The sequence below is a fragment of the Sus scrofa genome, chromosome 12 (assembly GCF_054392235.1).
Source record: "Sus scrofa isolate SSC_HxYL_T2T_F1_AM1 chromosome 12, Sscrofa_HxYL_maternal_Yorkshire_Landrace_v2.0, whole genome shotgun sequence".
NCBI classification, from domain to species: domain Eukaryota; kingdom Metazoa; phylum Chordata; class Mammalia; order Artiodactyla; family Suidae; genus Sus; species Sus scrofa.
Window position 1 is genome coordinate 25,300,872 of NC_139394.1, and position 14,125 is coordinate 25,314,996.

The window sequence follows — 14,125 nt, forward strand, 5'->3', positions numbered from 1 at the left end:
ATTAAGCCCGGTTCAAACATCCCTGCTACTGAGGACACACAGCCCAACAGTGGCTGAGTGACGGAAAACAAGGGTTCAGGGTCCTGTTACTCTGTGTACAAGCTAGAAATTCTGTATGGAGAGTTTAGCTGATTTTGCTTGAAGCATCACATTAATATCATCGCCTCAATCTTTTGACTCCAGGGGCCCATCAGGAAGAGAAAGCGAACATCTTTTTGGCCAAAATACTTAACAGTCACCCTCCTCTTACCGCCTCCCCACCCCCGTTAAGGGAAGCTGTGACTTAGAAAGCTGACATCAATCAGTCTGAGTGGTGATTCATCCCGCCTCCCCTGAATGGACCAAGGTATGGCAAAATATTCACCAGGGACTGGAATGCAGACGCTGCAGTCAGATCCTAAGAAGTCAGCGTGGTTCTGTTACATTTAAAATGTACTAACTTCCCAGGACAATAAGTACTTTCTTAAAACAAGGAAATCATCCCCCCCCACATTTTTTTTTAAGGCATTCTAAATGCAAATAGAATAAAGATGAGGACAGGTGTGGTTTTAGATGACACACGCCATTATTTGATTCTGATTTGATTACCAAAAGTGGGTTCCTGGGATTTCCCGTTGTGGTGCAGTGGAAATGAACCCGACTAGGATCCGTGAGAATGCAAGTTCAATCCCTGGCTCCTGGGTTGAGGATCTGGCATTGCCGTGAGCTGTGGTGTGGGTCGCAGACGTGGCTTGAATCTTGTGTTGCTGTGGCTGTGGTGTAGGCTGGCAGCTGTAGCTCCGATCACACCCCTAGCCTGGGAACTTCCATATGCTGGGGGTCCAGCCCCCCCAGAAGCAAAAAAAAAAAGTGGGCTCTTTTTATATGACCCACAAGTGTTGTGATTTTTACTCCACACACGGTTTCTCATTTACCCACTCCTTAGCAGCCCAGGCCCCCTTCCCTTCAGGTCCCTCCTGCTCTTACCAACACAGCTCCCCATTCCCCATCTTTCAATCCTAACCTCTTTTTCTTCCTCTTCTTCTTGCCTTGCTGTGAGGCATTCTGAAGTCCCTTTTGCTCCCCAGTGTTCTCTCTCACAAAAGCCAGGGTGACGATTTCTTTCGAATCTTCTATGGAACTGTCCCTCCTCTCTTCTGAGTCTGTCTCTTCCTCTCCTTCTGAAGGCAGGCACTGGAGCATCTCCCCTGCCTGGGCTGAAGCTCTGGGGAAATACTGGCTCCCCTCTGGAGAGAGGGCAAACAGAGTGGCAGTTACTCGGATCCACCTGCAGGGGGACCCCCTCCCTTGCTCTTGTGGGTGATGGACCAGAGCTCTGAGACCAGACAGCAGGTTGTGGTTTATAAAATGCCACCCCACCTCCAGCTTCCGTGCAAGTTCCAGTGGGGAGCTGATTCCACCTTTTGCCATGACTATGACCTTGGGGACTCGCTCAGCCAACCCTGGCCTCGATGTTTCCCTCCTGGGGTTTTCAGGAGCAAGCTGAGACGCTAGGCATGGCACCGTTTGGTAAACAATCTTATGATTAAAGGGAGTGAGTGTCTGGAGACAGCCTCAGAATCGAGCCCTAGCGAGGCCTCCCTAGCTGAGGGACTCAGTCCCCAAGGGTGCAGATACAGTGCTCTGAGGAAGTCTGTTAACTATTTGGGCGCTGCACCAAACCTCCCACCTGCAACCTGCCGGCCTGTGAGTGAATGCAACTGATGCTCACGAGTGCAGGACTGACTTGCAGCTGACTGAACAAGATTCAAGCCCCGGGTCAGATGCAGCCCTTCAGAGACCTCAGCCACAGAAAAGGCTACCGTGTCTCCCCAGCCACCCAATTCAAAATGAAAGCAAGACCAAATCGTAAAAGGAAATCCAGCAAAATCCTCATTCCCTTCACGCTCATGATGACATCTTTGATGTTGGCTTGAAATTTCAAATGTCAAATTTTTTACATGGTTTTTACCGCCCCTGCTACACTCATCCTTAGGAGTGTGCTTAATCTGCCTTTGGGTACCCAGAACTACCCAGGTCCAATTAATGGATTCGTATCCCCATTCAAATCTAAAGCTTCTATAACTATAAAGCTAATTTCTGGTGCTTTTCCCTCCTCACCTCCCTTCCCAAAATGCTGCCTACCCTCTTTTTTTTTCTTTGTAAGACCACACTGTGGCATATGGAAGTTCTCTGGCTAGGGGTTGAATCAGAGCTGCAGCTGCTGCCTACACCGAAGCTTGCAGCAATGCCGGATCCTTAACCCACTGAGCGAGGCCAGGGATCGAACTTACATCCACATGGACACTGCATCGTGTTCTTAACCCACTGAGCCACAACTGGAACTCAGTTCCTCTTTTTTGATGTCCATAGGCCTCTGGTTATTTACCCTGTTCTTTCTTCACAAACCCTTAGGCTTTTAAAAAAAGATACTAACAATATCTTTATTATAATTTATTATTACTATTGAAATACTATAACATTAAAGAAAGCTCAGAAAAGGGCAGGGTGGGAAAACAGCCATAGCTTTTCCACCTTAACACCACAAATTTGGCCTTCTTGTATATTTCTTAATTCTAAATTTCCAAGCATAATTATTCTTATATAATTGTAACCACAACAGAGAAACAATTTTATATCTGCTTTTTGCCCACTGACTAGCATATCATAACCATCCTTTTGGCTGTGGCAAAGTTTACGTATTTCTAGTTTTTAATGGTTGTGCAATAATAACTCATTGAAGGAACGTGTCTGGATTTAACCAACCATTGCCTTATTACTGGCAATGTAAGTTGCTTCCAATTTTTCTATTATATAAATAGCTCTAAATTGCACATTTTCATGTACAGAAGAGTTTGTGTGTCTTTTATGGCCACACCCATGGCATATGGAAGTTCCCGGTTCAGGGATTGAATCTGAGCCACATCTGCGACCTATGACACAGCTGCAGCCATGTCAGATCCTTTAACCGGGTGCTCCTGACCAGGGACCAAACCCGAGCCTCTGAAGCAACCCAAGCCACTGCAGTCAGGTTCTTAACCCATGTGCCACAGCGGGAACTCCTAGAAGAGCTTTTATTTCTTTAGGAGTATATTCTTAAGATATTTATCCAGAACCAGAATTACTAATGGATATGAAAATTATGAAGCCTCTGATATATTTTTATTATATATTGCCATGTTATTTCCCAGAGGGATTCCAACAATTTTAACCACCACCAGCAACATGCAATTATGGCAAGCTCACCAGAGTCACACAATCTCTTGAGAATCAGCTCCCCCTCTGCACCCAACCTCTAAGACAACTTTTATACTTTATGGCCACTTTTTTTTTTTTTTTTTTTTTGTCTTTTGAGGGCCACACCCGCGGCATATGGAGATTCCTAGGCTAGGGGTCCAATCGGAGCTATAGCTGCCAACCTACACCACAGTTCGCAACCATGCCGGATCCTTAACCCCCTGAGCAAGGCCCGGGATCGAACCTGTATCCTCATGGATACTAGTCAGTCAGGTTCGTTAACCACTGAGCCACGACGGGAACTCCTACAGCCACATTTTTAACATCACTACACCCCTCTTCCACCTGTCACTGCTTTTTTCCTAAACCAAAATTGGGGGGCAAGGAGGTCCTCTCACTTGGAGGCTCCCTACAAATAATTTAATAATAAGCCTTACGTGGGCACCATTCTCTAGGCTTTCCAAAGCATTGTCACATACGCCATCTCGCTGAATCCTCATCACCACCCCCAAGAGGGAGAGCAGAGTTATTAAGTGGCCAAGGCTTGCCACTTGTCTCTCTCGCGCTGAAGGGGGCTGTCCCTTACACCCAAGCCCTCTGTGGTGACACCCGAGCAGGAGAAGAGAGTTGTGCTGGGCGCAATTCTCGGATGAAACCCAGGCCTTGCAGGTCAGTTCTTCTCAGTGAACAGGCACGTTCTTGGCAAAGTTCAAGAGGACGAAGGTACGTGAAATCTTGACCTTGGGCTGCTCCCTTCCTGCCAGGTAAACGGCCAGCTCCCCTCCCCTGGCCTCGGCAACGGCTCCTGTTTACCAGGCCCTCGAGGAGGAGTGGCTCGTTTACCTAAAGGTTAATGTTAACTCGAGGAGAGAAAACCGACCCTGCATCGGGCCTCTGGAGTTACGGGTTGTCTTGGCCCTTTCTTGAATCCTTGCCCAAGTGTGTAAAAACGAGTCATAGCTGCTTATGTTTGTCTGCCTCAAAGAGAAGAACAAAAACCAGTCAAACTCTGTTCCCTCTCGCATGAGCGGGTTTTGGGCACATGAAGCAAGAAAGGGACGGAGCTCACATACCTCCGTGGGAACTGGTTCCGCACAGTATCTTGCCCACCTTCCCCTGTAATCTAGGCTACCTAGGCCACAAGAGCCACTTGGAAGGCTTTGGAGACAGGTGCAAGGTGGCAGACAAAGGTCATTGACACATATGACAATTTTTGCTTTGTCTTTGTCTCCCCCTGGCCCCCCTCCCCATGCTTTCTCTTCTCCCAGTCTTTTTGGTGTTTCATCCCAAGGCTAAATCCTGCTACCTTTTTTTCCAACCCTGAAAGAGAACAGCTCACTCCAAAGCTGCCTACCAAGGAAGAGCTCCCATTGTGGCTCAGCGGTAACGAACCCAACGAGTATCCATGAGGTTGCGGGTTCGATCCCTGGCCTTGTTCAGTGGGTTAAGGAGCTGGCATTGCCGTGAGCTGTGGTGTAGGTCACAGACGCAGCTTGGATCCTGCATTGTTGTGGTTGTGGTGCAGGGCGGCAGCTATAGCTCGGATTGGACCCCTAGCCTGGGAACCTCCATATGCCAAGGGTGTGGCCCTAAAAAGCAAAAAAGAAAAAAAAAAAAGTTACCTGCGAGGGCTTGCATCCTGAATCTATCCTATGGAAATGTGTCTTTGGCCCACAGTGGTGTGTTGTCATAACAATAAAACAGAAGTAGCTGCCAACAACTAGGAAATGTAGATTTCTCATAAAAATCTAGATTTCATTCCTTTTAGAAAAGTAGGTCTCCAGTGCTTCCTGCCAGCGATGAGGCAGAGCTGAGCAGTGGCTCCCTCTTCAGACATTTCCCAGTCTCCCCCCAGTCCCTATCATTCCCTACTGTCTCCGTGATTCAGGAGCCAAGTGACAGCTGCCCTCGTGCTACGATTTTCCTTACAGTGGCCTTAAGAGACAAGGAGGAGTTTCCTGGTGGCTCAGTGGGTTAAAGATCTGGTGTTGTCACTGCTGTGGCTCAGGTCGATCCCTGGCCCCAGAACTTCTGCATGCCACGGGTGTGGCCAAAAAGAGAGAGAGAGAGAGTGAGGGGGAACATTTTCGTATGCCCCAGATCCCTTCTCTCAATGAGGCTCCCCCACAGACATCCTAATTTACTCATTCTCTGCTAACACATCTCTACTTCTCTCCCCAGTCTCAGCAACTGCTCCCTGCTAATCTGGGGGTTCCTACCGAGAGTAGGAACTCTCCTGCCTTAAAAATTTGGTCAAAGCAGTCTTGTAGGCTTAAGGAATCAAAAGAGGTGAGGCCACAAATTCGAAGGACTCAAGGCAAAGGAGAGTACAAAAGAGGGAAGGGAGCTGCTGCTGGCATCCTGAGACAACATACATGGTTTAAGGGCCTCTGCAGTCAGATGTGGATCGAATCTGTACCACAGCTGTAACCAGAGCCACAGTGGTGACAATGCTGGGTCCTTAACCTGCTGAGCCACGAGGGAACTCCCTCAGTCAGAGATGTGGCTTTAAATCACTTGCTAAGAGGGAGCTGTAATGTAGTGGCTAAGAACTCAAGAGTCTGGAGTCTGTGTGCCTGGAATTTTTTTTTTTTTTTTTTTTTTTTTTTTTGCTTTTTAGGGCTGCAGCCTCGGCATATGGAGGTTCCCAGGCTAAGGGTCAAATTGGAGCTACAGCTGCTGACTTACGCCACAGCCACAGCAACACAGGATCCCTCTGCAACCTACACCACAGCTCATGGCAACACTGGATCCCTGACCCACTGAGCGGAGCCAGCGATTGAACCCGCATCTTCTTTGATACTAGTCGGATTCATTTCCCATGGTCATGACTGAAACTCTCATGTCTGCCCGGATTTAAATCCCAGCTCTGCCGCTCCCTCAGGTAATTTATTTAACATATACCATCCCTCTGCCTTAGTTTCCTCATCTGTAGAATGGTTTGCTCCAGCCATGGGAATTACATGAGTTAATCCCTTTGAGTTAATACAACGTGCTTAGAATAGTGCCTGGCACATAATAAGTGCTCACTAAACTGCTATCTATCATTCTCGGCTATGTGGCCCTGGACTGAACTCTCTGATGGAAGGGGCTATGTCTGAATTCTCAGCTCCTTAGCCACAGTGCCTGGCACATAGCAGAGGTGCCAATGCTTCTGGAATGAAAGGACTGGAAAAATGAACAAATGCATGGACGAGTTTCTCCTTTCTAAGGTTCATTTTCCTCATCTATATAATAGAAATGTTGCTGTGAGCACTAAACAAATAACATTTTTAAAAGCACTACCCTGGTGTCCTTTCAAATAGCAGGCACTTGGAACACTTAATTTCACTCACTTATAACAGTAACTACTATTTACAACCTACTTACCAAGTAACAGGTATTAATGATACTAAAGCACTTTATATACACATTGTCTCATCCTGACAATATTGTATCCTAGGTACTGTCTTCCCTCGATTGCCGAGAAGAAGGCTGAAATGTGGAGAGGTTAAGAGGCAGAGCTGGGACTGGAAGCCACGTCTGACCCCACAGCTTGTCTCCTCCACACTCCACCCAGTGCTCCTTCCTGTTGATCACCCATAAGGAATTCAGACTGTAAAAGGAAGCAACTGATTTCCTAGCTCCCAGAAGCAGTCTTGGTGACTTTAGTCCCATAAGTCAGCTGGCCTGGAGCTCCCACTGTGGCGCAATGGGATCGGCAGTGTCTTGGGAGCACTGGGACATGGATTCGATCCCTGGCCTGGCACAGTGGGCTAAAGATGTGGCATTGCTACAGCTGCAGCTTAGGTCGCAGCTGTGGCTCGGATCTGATCCCTGGCCCGGCAGCTCCAATATGCTGAGGGGCAGCCAAAAATGAAAAAAAGAAAAAAGAATCAGCTGATCCCATGTCATTGTTCCTAAATTCTCCGAGGGGCCCGGATCTCCCCAGATTTTACAGAATCTGAGACCAGCTTCATTGTTTCTATTTTGTGTTTATTTTCACCGTTTCCTTCCCTTCTTTTCACACTGTATCAGGGCTCTTATTTGGAGTGTAATGAGAACACTTTTCTAATGGCATTCCTGAATATTACAGTTGGGAGGGCCCTTGGAGAGTGTCTAGTTCAATCTGTTTGCTTTTTAGAGATTTTGAAATCCCCCATCTCAGTTAGCAACTCAAAGCCAGGGAGCAAATCAGCAGAGCCAAAACCAAAGCCCTGGCTTCCTGCCCTTCCACATAGCTTTCCAATATGCCAGGTTAGCGGGCAGGCCGTGTGGACCAAGGGCTTTGCGGAGTTCAAAAAAGAGTGCTATGCTGTGCAAACATAGCAAATACCATCTTCAGTTTTTCTTTTCTTTTTTTTTTTTTTTGTCTTTTTTTTTTTGTCTTTTTGCTATTTCTTGGGCGGCTGCCGTGGCATATGAAGGTTCCCAGGCTAGGGGTCGAATCGGAGCTGTAGCCACCAGCCTACACCAGAGCCACAGCAACGTGGGATCCGAGCCTCGTCTGCAACCTACACCACAGCTCAAGGCAACACCAGATCCCTAACCCACTGAGCAAGGGCAGGGACCGAACCCGCAACCTCATGGTTCCTAGTCGGATTCGTTAACCACTGCGCCTCGACGGGAACTCCTCCCATCTTCAGTTCTTCTTAATGACATAAGATACATTCAGTTCACCTTCCCAAGGAGGAAGTGAAAACACCCTGAGATTTCCTTCCATTTTGGTACAGGATTTGATCTTGGGATCTTCCAAGTCAGAGAGAGGCTGCCCACCAAAGCCTGATTGGACAGCACGAAAATGACCTTTATTGGCCACCAGGGGGAGGGAACGAGCACTGGGATGGCTCCATGCAAAGGAACACACTGCAGGTTATCTGAAGGGACTCATTTCCACTTCTGAAGGACTATACATGTTGACCACTCTTCTTGACCCTAGAAGTGTTGCCGAAGGGTGGGAAATAATTAGCGCTTTCCTTTACAAGGCTGTAAGCAGGAGGAAAGAGTCATTTGGTTAAGCGTTTCACGTTTTAGCCAAGTTTTTTCACCCTGACCTCCTCAGCCTAGACTTCTTTTTCAGCCTGTAGGAATTCATAGGGCCCTGAAGAGTTCTCCTACCTGTGACGTCCTTCTTTCCCCCCAAATAATAGGTTTTCCTGCACTCCTTTTCCCTTTTCATCTTTTGACCCTCATTCCCCTGCATCCTGCGAAGGCTTCCCACACTGATTAGCTCTTGGAAAAGGTCAAAGTGGATGGGGGGGGGGGGCAAGAAAGATGTGGAGGTAAGACCTCTGGATCTTGCTTTCAGCTTTGCATCTTTGAAGATAATAATATTCATCTCATGGAGCAGTTTGAAAGATTAAATGAGTTACTATTTCCAATGCTCCAATAGCAGTGTTTGGTTCAAAAGACTGTAAAATGAAAATACGACGGTGGCATTGATGCACACAGTAAATAACTTATCTAAGGGCCTGGCACATACCAGTGCTTAATAAATACCAGCTCCCTTCCCACCTCATCCCCACGTGTAAGTTACATTTTGCCTAGAGTTCAAACCCCAAAGAACTTTCCTCAGGCCTAGAAGAGCTTTCCTTTAGGAAGGTGAGAAATAACACCTGGAAGTGAAAGAAAAAGAGGCTGGGGGTAGGTTATTTGCAGAGGGCTGTGCTGCCAAGAAAAACAGAAGTGTCTTTCTGTAAGGCGTCTCCAGACCGGGAAGAAAGGTGATCAAGAGAAGGATCCCACGATAGGGGAGGAGGAGGCGGAGAGAGTCGTGTGATTCCCAGGGATCTCTGGTACCTAAGGGACAGCTCCCTGGAGACACCGGGTACGGGAAACTGAGGAAGGCCAGGAAGTGAGGGTGCACTCTACGGGCGACCCAGGTTCGGGAGAAAAGCCAGGACAGAACGGTGTAAGGAGTTGGGAAAAGAAGGGACTGTGTGTGAGAAAGGTCCTGGCGTTGGGGTCTTGAGGATGAGAATAGGGAGCGAGGGTATTTCAGCAGTAAATTGAGTACGAGGCGGGTAAGAAGGTGAGAGACACCAAGACCTGCTGAGAAAAGATGGGCTACAGAGCCGAGGGGGAACAAGGGCAGTGCGGGTGGCTTTTGTCCTAGAACACCAGGGAAGGCAGAGGGGGTAAACCTGGGGAACTGGTCACCGTGGGGGACACGGGGGGCATGTAGAACCTGGTTTTCAATGGGGAGGCACTAGGGGGCCGCAGTCTGGGACCGGCACCGGGCTCTGGGGCGCTCTTACCAGCGATTCCTCTCGCCCCTGCTCTGCCGCCCGTACCGCTGGCAACCACACTTGCGGGTCCCCTCCTCGAAGGATTAAGGAGACACCCTCCCATTGGCTGCCAAACAACCTCTAACCCCAACCCGCGCCCCTCCTAACTTGGGGTCCGCCCGGCCCTCTTATTTGCATATAGGGCTTTCCAGACCTTCGATTGGCCCCTGCGGTAGACTGACACTCCCCCCTCCCGAATCCAATTAACCGCTGGGAGAGGGAAGCGCCCGAGGTCGTCCCGGGAGACGCGGTGGACGCCGCACCGCCTGGCGCACGAGATCCGACTGCTGCTCGCTTTCAGCAGGTCCCCGCCCTCCTCGGCCCGCCTCGCCCCGCCCCGCCCCGGGTCCGCGTCCATCCCGGCCCGCACCGTCGGGCGGCCGTGCGCAGGCGCGGCGGGACATCTGGGCCGTCGCGGATCCGAAGGTCTGGCTCCGGAGCTCCTGCGGCTTATGCCACGCTGAGCTCAAAAAGCTCCCTGCTCTTCCTCTCTCTGCGGAGGGTAAATATCCAAAACCCGTAGCAGGAGGCGCCAAGCGGAGAGATCTCAGGTTGTCTGCATAAACCTCGGACAGCTAGCTTCTTTAGCAGTAGAGTGGGTATCACAAACCTATGATAAACTGCTCAGGTGACATCTTCACAGAGTGTGGGGGATCCTGGCCCCTCCACTGCACTGGCCAATAAGAGAGCGCCACCTAGGGCTCCGGGGTCTTGACTTCTCACACCTTGTCTGTCCTCAAACAGGTGGAGAATAGGAGTCTGACTGGCTTCAGACAATTACGGTTTCATTCTGTTTCCACCTGTCTAAGCCCAGAGCCCTGCCTGCAAAGGCCTGGAAGCCAGTAGAGCTGTTTCTGCCTGGGTTAATTCAGGATTGGTGAAAGATCGAACACAGGGTCGATTTGAAGTGATTTTGAGACACTCCCTTATGGATTGAGCCAAGGATTCTGGTTGCCTATGTCCATCCCTCTTCATTCTCGAAAGCTTTCCAGGTGCTTAACTTGATGACACTAAAATGTGGGTGAAAAAAAGATTGTTAGTTCCAAGATTTATGTAAGACTTGTACCATTACTCTCAACAGAGGATAGATAGCTCTTTTCCAGCTGAGGGGAGACATATAAGGAGCAGAAACAGGGCCTTCTCAGAAAGAGAAGGACTGTAGTTGGAAGGACTAAGCAAAGAGGCAAAATCCACATCTCCGATGTGAAGCTTGTTGGCGTTAGTCCAGGAATGTTTCTTAGAGCATGTAAGCTTTTAGAAAATTCATTGGCAATATTGTGTCCAGTGAATATGCTTAGGACCTCATGCCATGCTCTGTTTGGATATTAAGAAAATGACAGGGGAAGGGACCCCCCCCAAAAAAAAACCATTTAGGGTAGTTTTTAACTTTTTTTTTCTATTTTGTTTATTTTTTATTTCTATTTTTTCTACTTTTTTAATTTTTCCATTATAGTTGGTTTACAGTGTTCTGTGAGGTTTTTTACTTTTTTTTTTTTTTTTCTGTTTTGCCATTTCTTGAGCCGCTCCCGCGGCATATGGAGGTTCCCAGGCTAGGGGTCTAATCGGAGCTGTAGCTGCCGGCCTACGCCAGAGCCACAGCAACACGGGATCTGAGCCACGTCTGCAACCTACACCACAGCTCACAGCAACGCCGGATCCTTAACCCACTGAGCAAGGCCAGGGATCGAACCTGCAACCTCATGGTTCCTAGTCGGATTCGTTAACCACTGCGCCACGACGGGAACTCCGTTTTTTACTTTAAAGTGAAAACATTTGAGCTACGGCAGATGCAGAAAGAAATCTTATCAGAACGTCCCTTATCCAAATAAAGCAGAGGTAACAAGAATCAGCAGTCACAGTCCTGCAAGCCTCCACCCTCCCCACCACCCCCGACTTTACAGGGAGATCTCCAGTCAGGGAGGCACCATCCTTGGATGCATGGACATTCCAAAAAAAAAATTGTGTGAACAAGTCTCATCAGAGCCTTCCATCCTTTGCAGCCCTCACCACCCCCCTTATTAAACTGATGTACAAACCTTAATCCCTAGCTATGGGGGGAGTTACTACTGAGTGCTCCCAAAGGCATAGAAACTTTGTTACCTTTCAGATACGAACTGGTAGAGGAACCTTTTTCCTCTCAACCCAGGGCATTGCTGCTTTACCTGCTGAGCTGCCCAGGCAGGAGGCAAGAGGCAAAGGCATGGCTTAACCCCAAGCTGTCACTGAAAGCCTGCTACATGCTGCTTAAATTCACACTGGAGGGCCCGAAGTGGAACTAGCAGCCCATCTGCTGCTCTTCCAGAAACCTCTCCGCCATCCTGCCCTCTTCCCTCTACCCTCTTCCTTCCAGGTGGCCCTAGGCCATCTTGCCCCTCCCCCATTCAGGGCCTTGGGGGCCCAGGTGACCATCATCAACTGGCCACCCAGCAGATGCTTCCCTCAGACCAACTGTCCCAGCTCCGGTCCCCTCCCCCATCCCGCCTCTGTCTTTCCCCAGTGTCCTACCAATCTGCTCTGCCAAGCTCACGCTTTGGTCTCAGGTCCCTCTGGAGTGATATTGTAATGGAAATGAGGGAGACGATGCAGGAGGGAGCGGCAAAGATTTACAGCTTCCAGAGGGTTTCCATTAAAATCCCTGACAACGGGTTATTTATGAGAGGGTTGGCTGCAGCGGGAGCTAATAGGCCAGAGCCTGGCACTGCTGTCCTTTCAGGGGTGATGACAGGAACAAACACCGGGTGCACAGTAGAGCTGCCCCCACTGGAGAGCAAAGCAGGCTTCGACCCCATCAGGCATCCCCTCCGGGGCCAGGGAATGACAGCTCAGAGATCAGAGAGCATCAGCAATTTGTAGCAGACAAACCAGAAACAGAAAAACCCACAGGGCAGACACTGGAGGGGTTGTCTGAGCCTGGGTGTGAAGGTGGAAGCTGTGTGTTGGAGGATCCTTCTGGTCATCAAAACATGTAAACTATGTCTCCTCCTCTGAGCTCCAAACAGAGACTAGAGCGTGTGAAAAAACACAGGTCTGAAACAGTTTTTTTCCACCGTCTTTTTGTTCCTAAGGCACCCACCTGAATAAATAAGTAGATAGTAAGAAAATAACAAAACCCTCAGAAGCTTATTTGCTCTCCAGTTGATACACACTCTGTTTCTCAGTTTGAGACCCTTTCTTTAAGCAGTTAGTGAAAACAGAGAGAGTCCTGCTTTTGCTCCCCTGAACAAAAGCATGGAAGCCCTTTCTTCTCCTGCCACTCAAAAAAAAGTCTTGGTATATGGAGGGGTGAAGTAGGGAATAGAAATCCTGGAATGGGAGTTCTCATTGTGGCTCAGTGGTAGTGAACCCGACTAGCATCCATGATAACATGGGTTCGACCCCTGGACTTGCTCAGTGGATTAAGGATCCAACATTGCCATGACCTATGGTGTAGGTCGCAGATGTGGCTCAGATCGGGTATTGCTGTGGCTGTGGTGCAGGCCAGCAGCTACAACTCCATTTGGACCCCTAGCCTGGGAACTTCCATATGCCATGGGTGTGGCCCTAGAAAGACAAAAAAAAAAAAAAAAAGAAAAAGAAAAAGAAAGAAAGGAGTTCCCATCGTGGCGCAGGGGTTAACGAATCTGACTAGGGACCATGAGGTTGCAGGTTTGATCCCTGGCCTTGCTCAGTGGGTTAAGGATCCAGCGTTGCCGTGAGCTGTGCTGTAGGTCGAAGTCGTGGCTCGGATCCTGTGTTGCTGTGGCTCTGGTGTAGGCTGGTGGCAACAGCTCTGATTGGACCCCTACCCTGGGAACCTCCATATGCTGTGGGAGCAGCCCTAGAAAAGGCAAAAAGACCAAAAAAAAAAAAGAAATGCTGCAATGCATGGGGCAGCTGTAGAAGCATGTACCATCACAGAATCAGGATTCTTGTTAAATCAGAAGAGATCTTAAAGACTCCCCTGGTATTTCCTGTTTTCAGAAGAGAAAAATGAAGCCTAGCAAAATATGGTGGTTTGGCCAAGGCCTTGCAGTGGGTTCATAGAGCCATTGCTCCTCGCTTCACACACTCTTATTACTGGTATTGATGAAATAGAAAGAGAAATTGTTGCCTAGCACCTCACTTGAGTTCTCTTATTTTGATGTGGATCTGATGGAGCTGAGAGAGCCCGAAGGAATGGGGCTCCTTAGCTAGGGGCTGTGGAGCTTCCAGGTTTCTGCTTTTATCTTGTCCTTTTTCATCTTCCCTCTGCCTTCTGGGGGAAATAGCTTTCCCCGAAAGGAGCTATTCATGGCTGTTTGCAGGGCACCCTTTTCTTGGCATAGGTGATGCTTTGAAACAAGTTCCATAGAGAGTGTCCTACCTATTTAAAAAAGAGAAACAGAAGTTCCCGTCGTGGCGCAGCAGAAACAATCTGACTAGGAACCATGAGGTTGTGGGTTCGATCCCTGGCCTCGCTCAGTGGGTTAAGGAACCAGCGTCACTGTGAGCTGTGGTATAGTTCAAAGACGTGGCTTGGATCTGGTATCGCTGTGGCTCTGGTGTAGGCCGGCAGCAACAGCTTGGATTCAACCCCTAGTCCGGGAACCTCTGTATCCTGCAGGTGCAGCCCTAAAAAAGACAAAAAAAAAAAAAAAAAAAAAAAAAAAAAAAAAAAAAGACAA

At 48.7% G+C, this 14,125-nt stretch overlaps 1 protein-coding gene across 1 annotated transcript in view; it reads right to left on the reverse strand.

The window, feature by feature from the left end:
- TTLL6 (tubulin tyrosine ligase like 6) overlaps positions 1-9,546 on the reverse strand; it is a 46,584-nt gene extending 37,038 nt beyond the window's left edge. Inside the window, 2 exon segments of the mRNA XM_084984695.1 lie at positions 1,004-1,226; positions 9,453-9,546. Coding sequence (XP_084840821.1) covers positions 1,004-1,226; positions 9,453-9,546 — 317 coding nt within the window.
- Between the last annotated feature and the right edge of the window lie 4,579 nt (positions 9,547-14,125).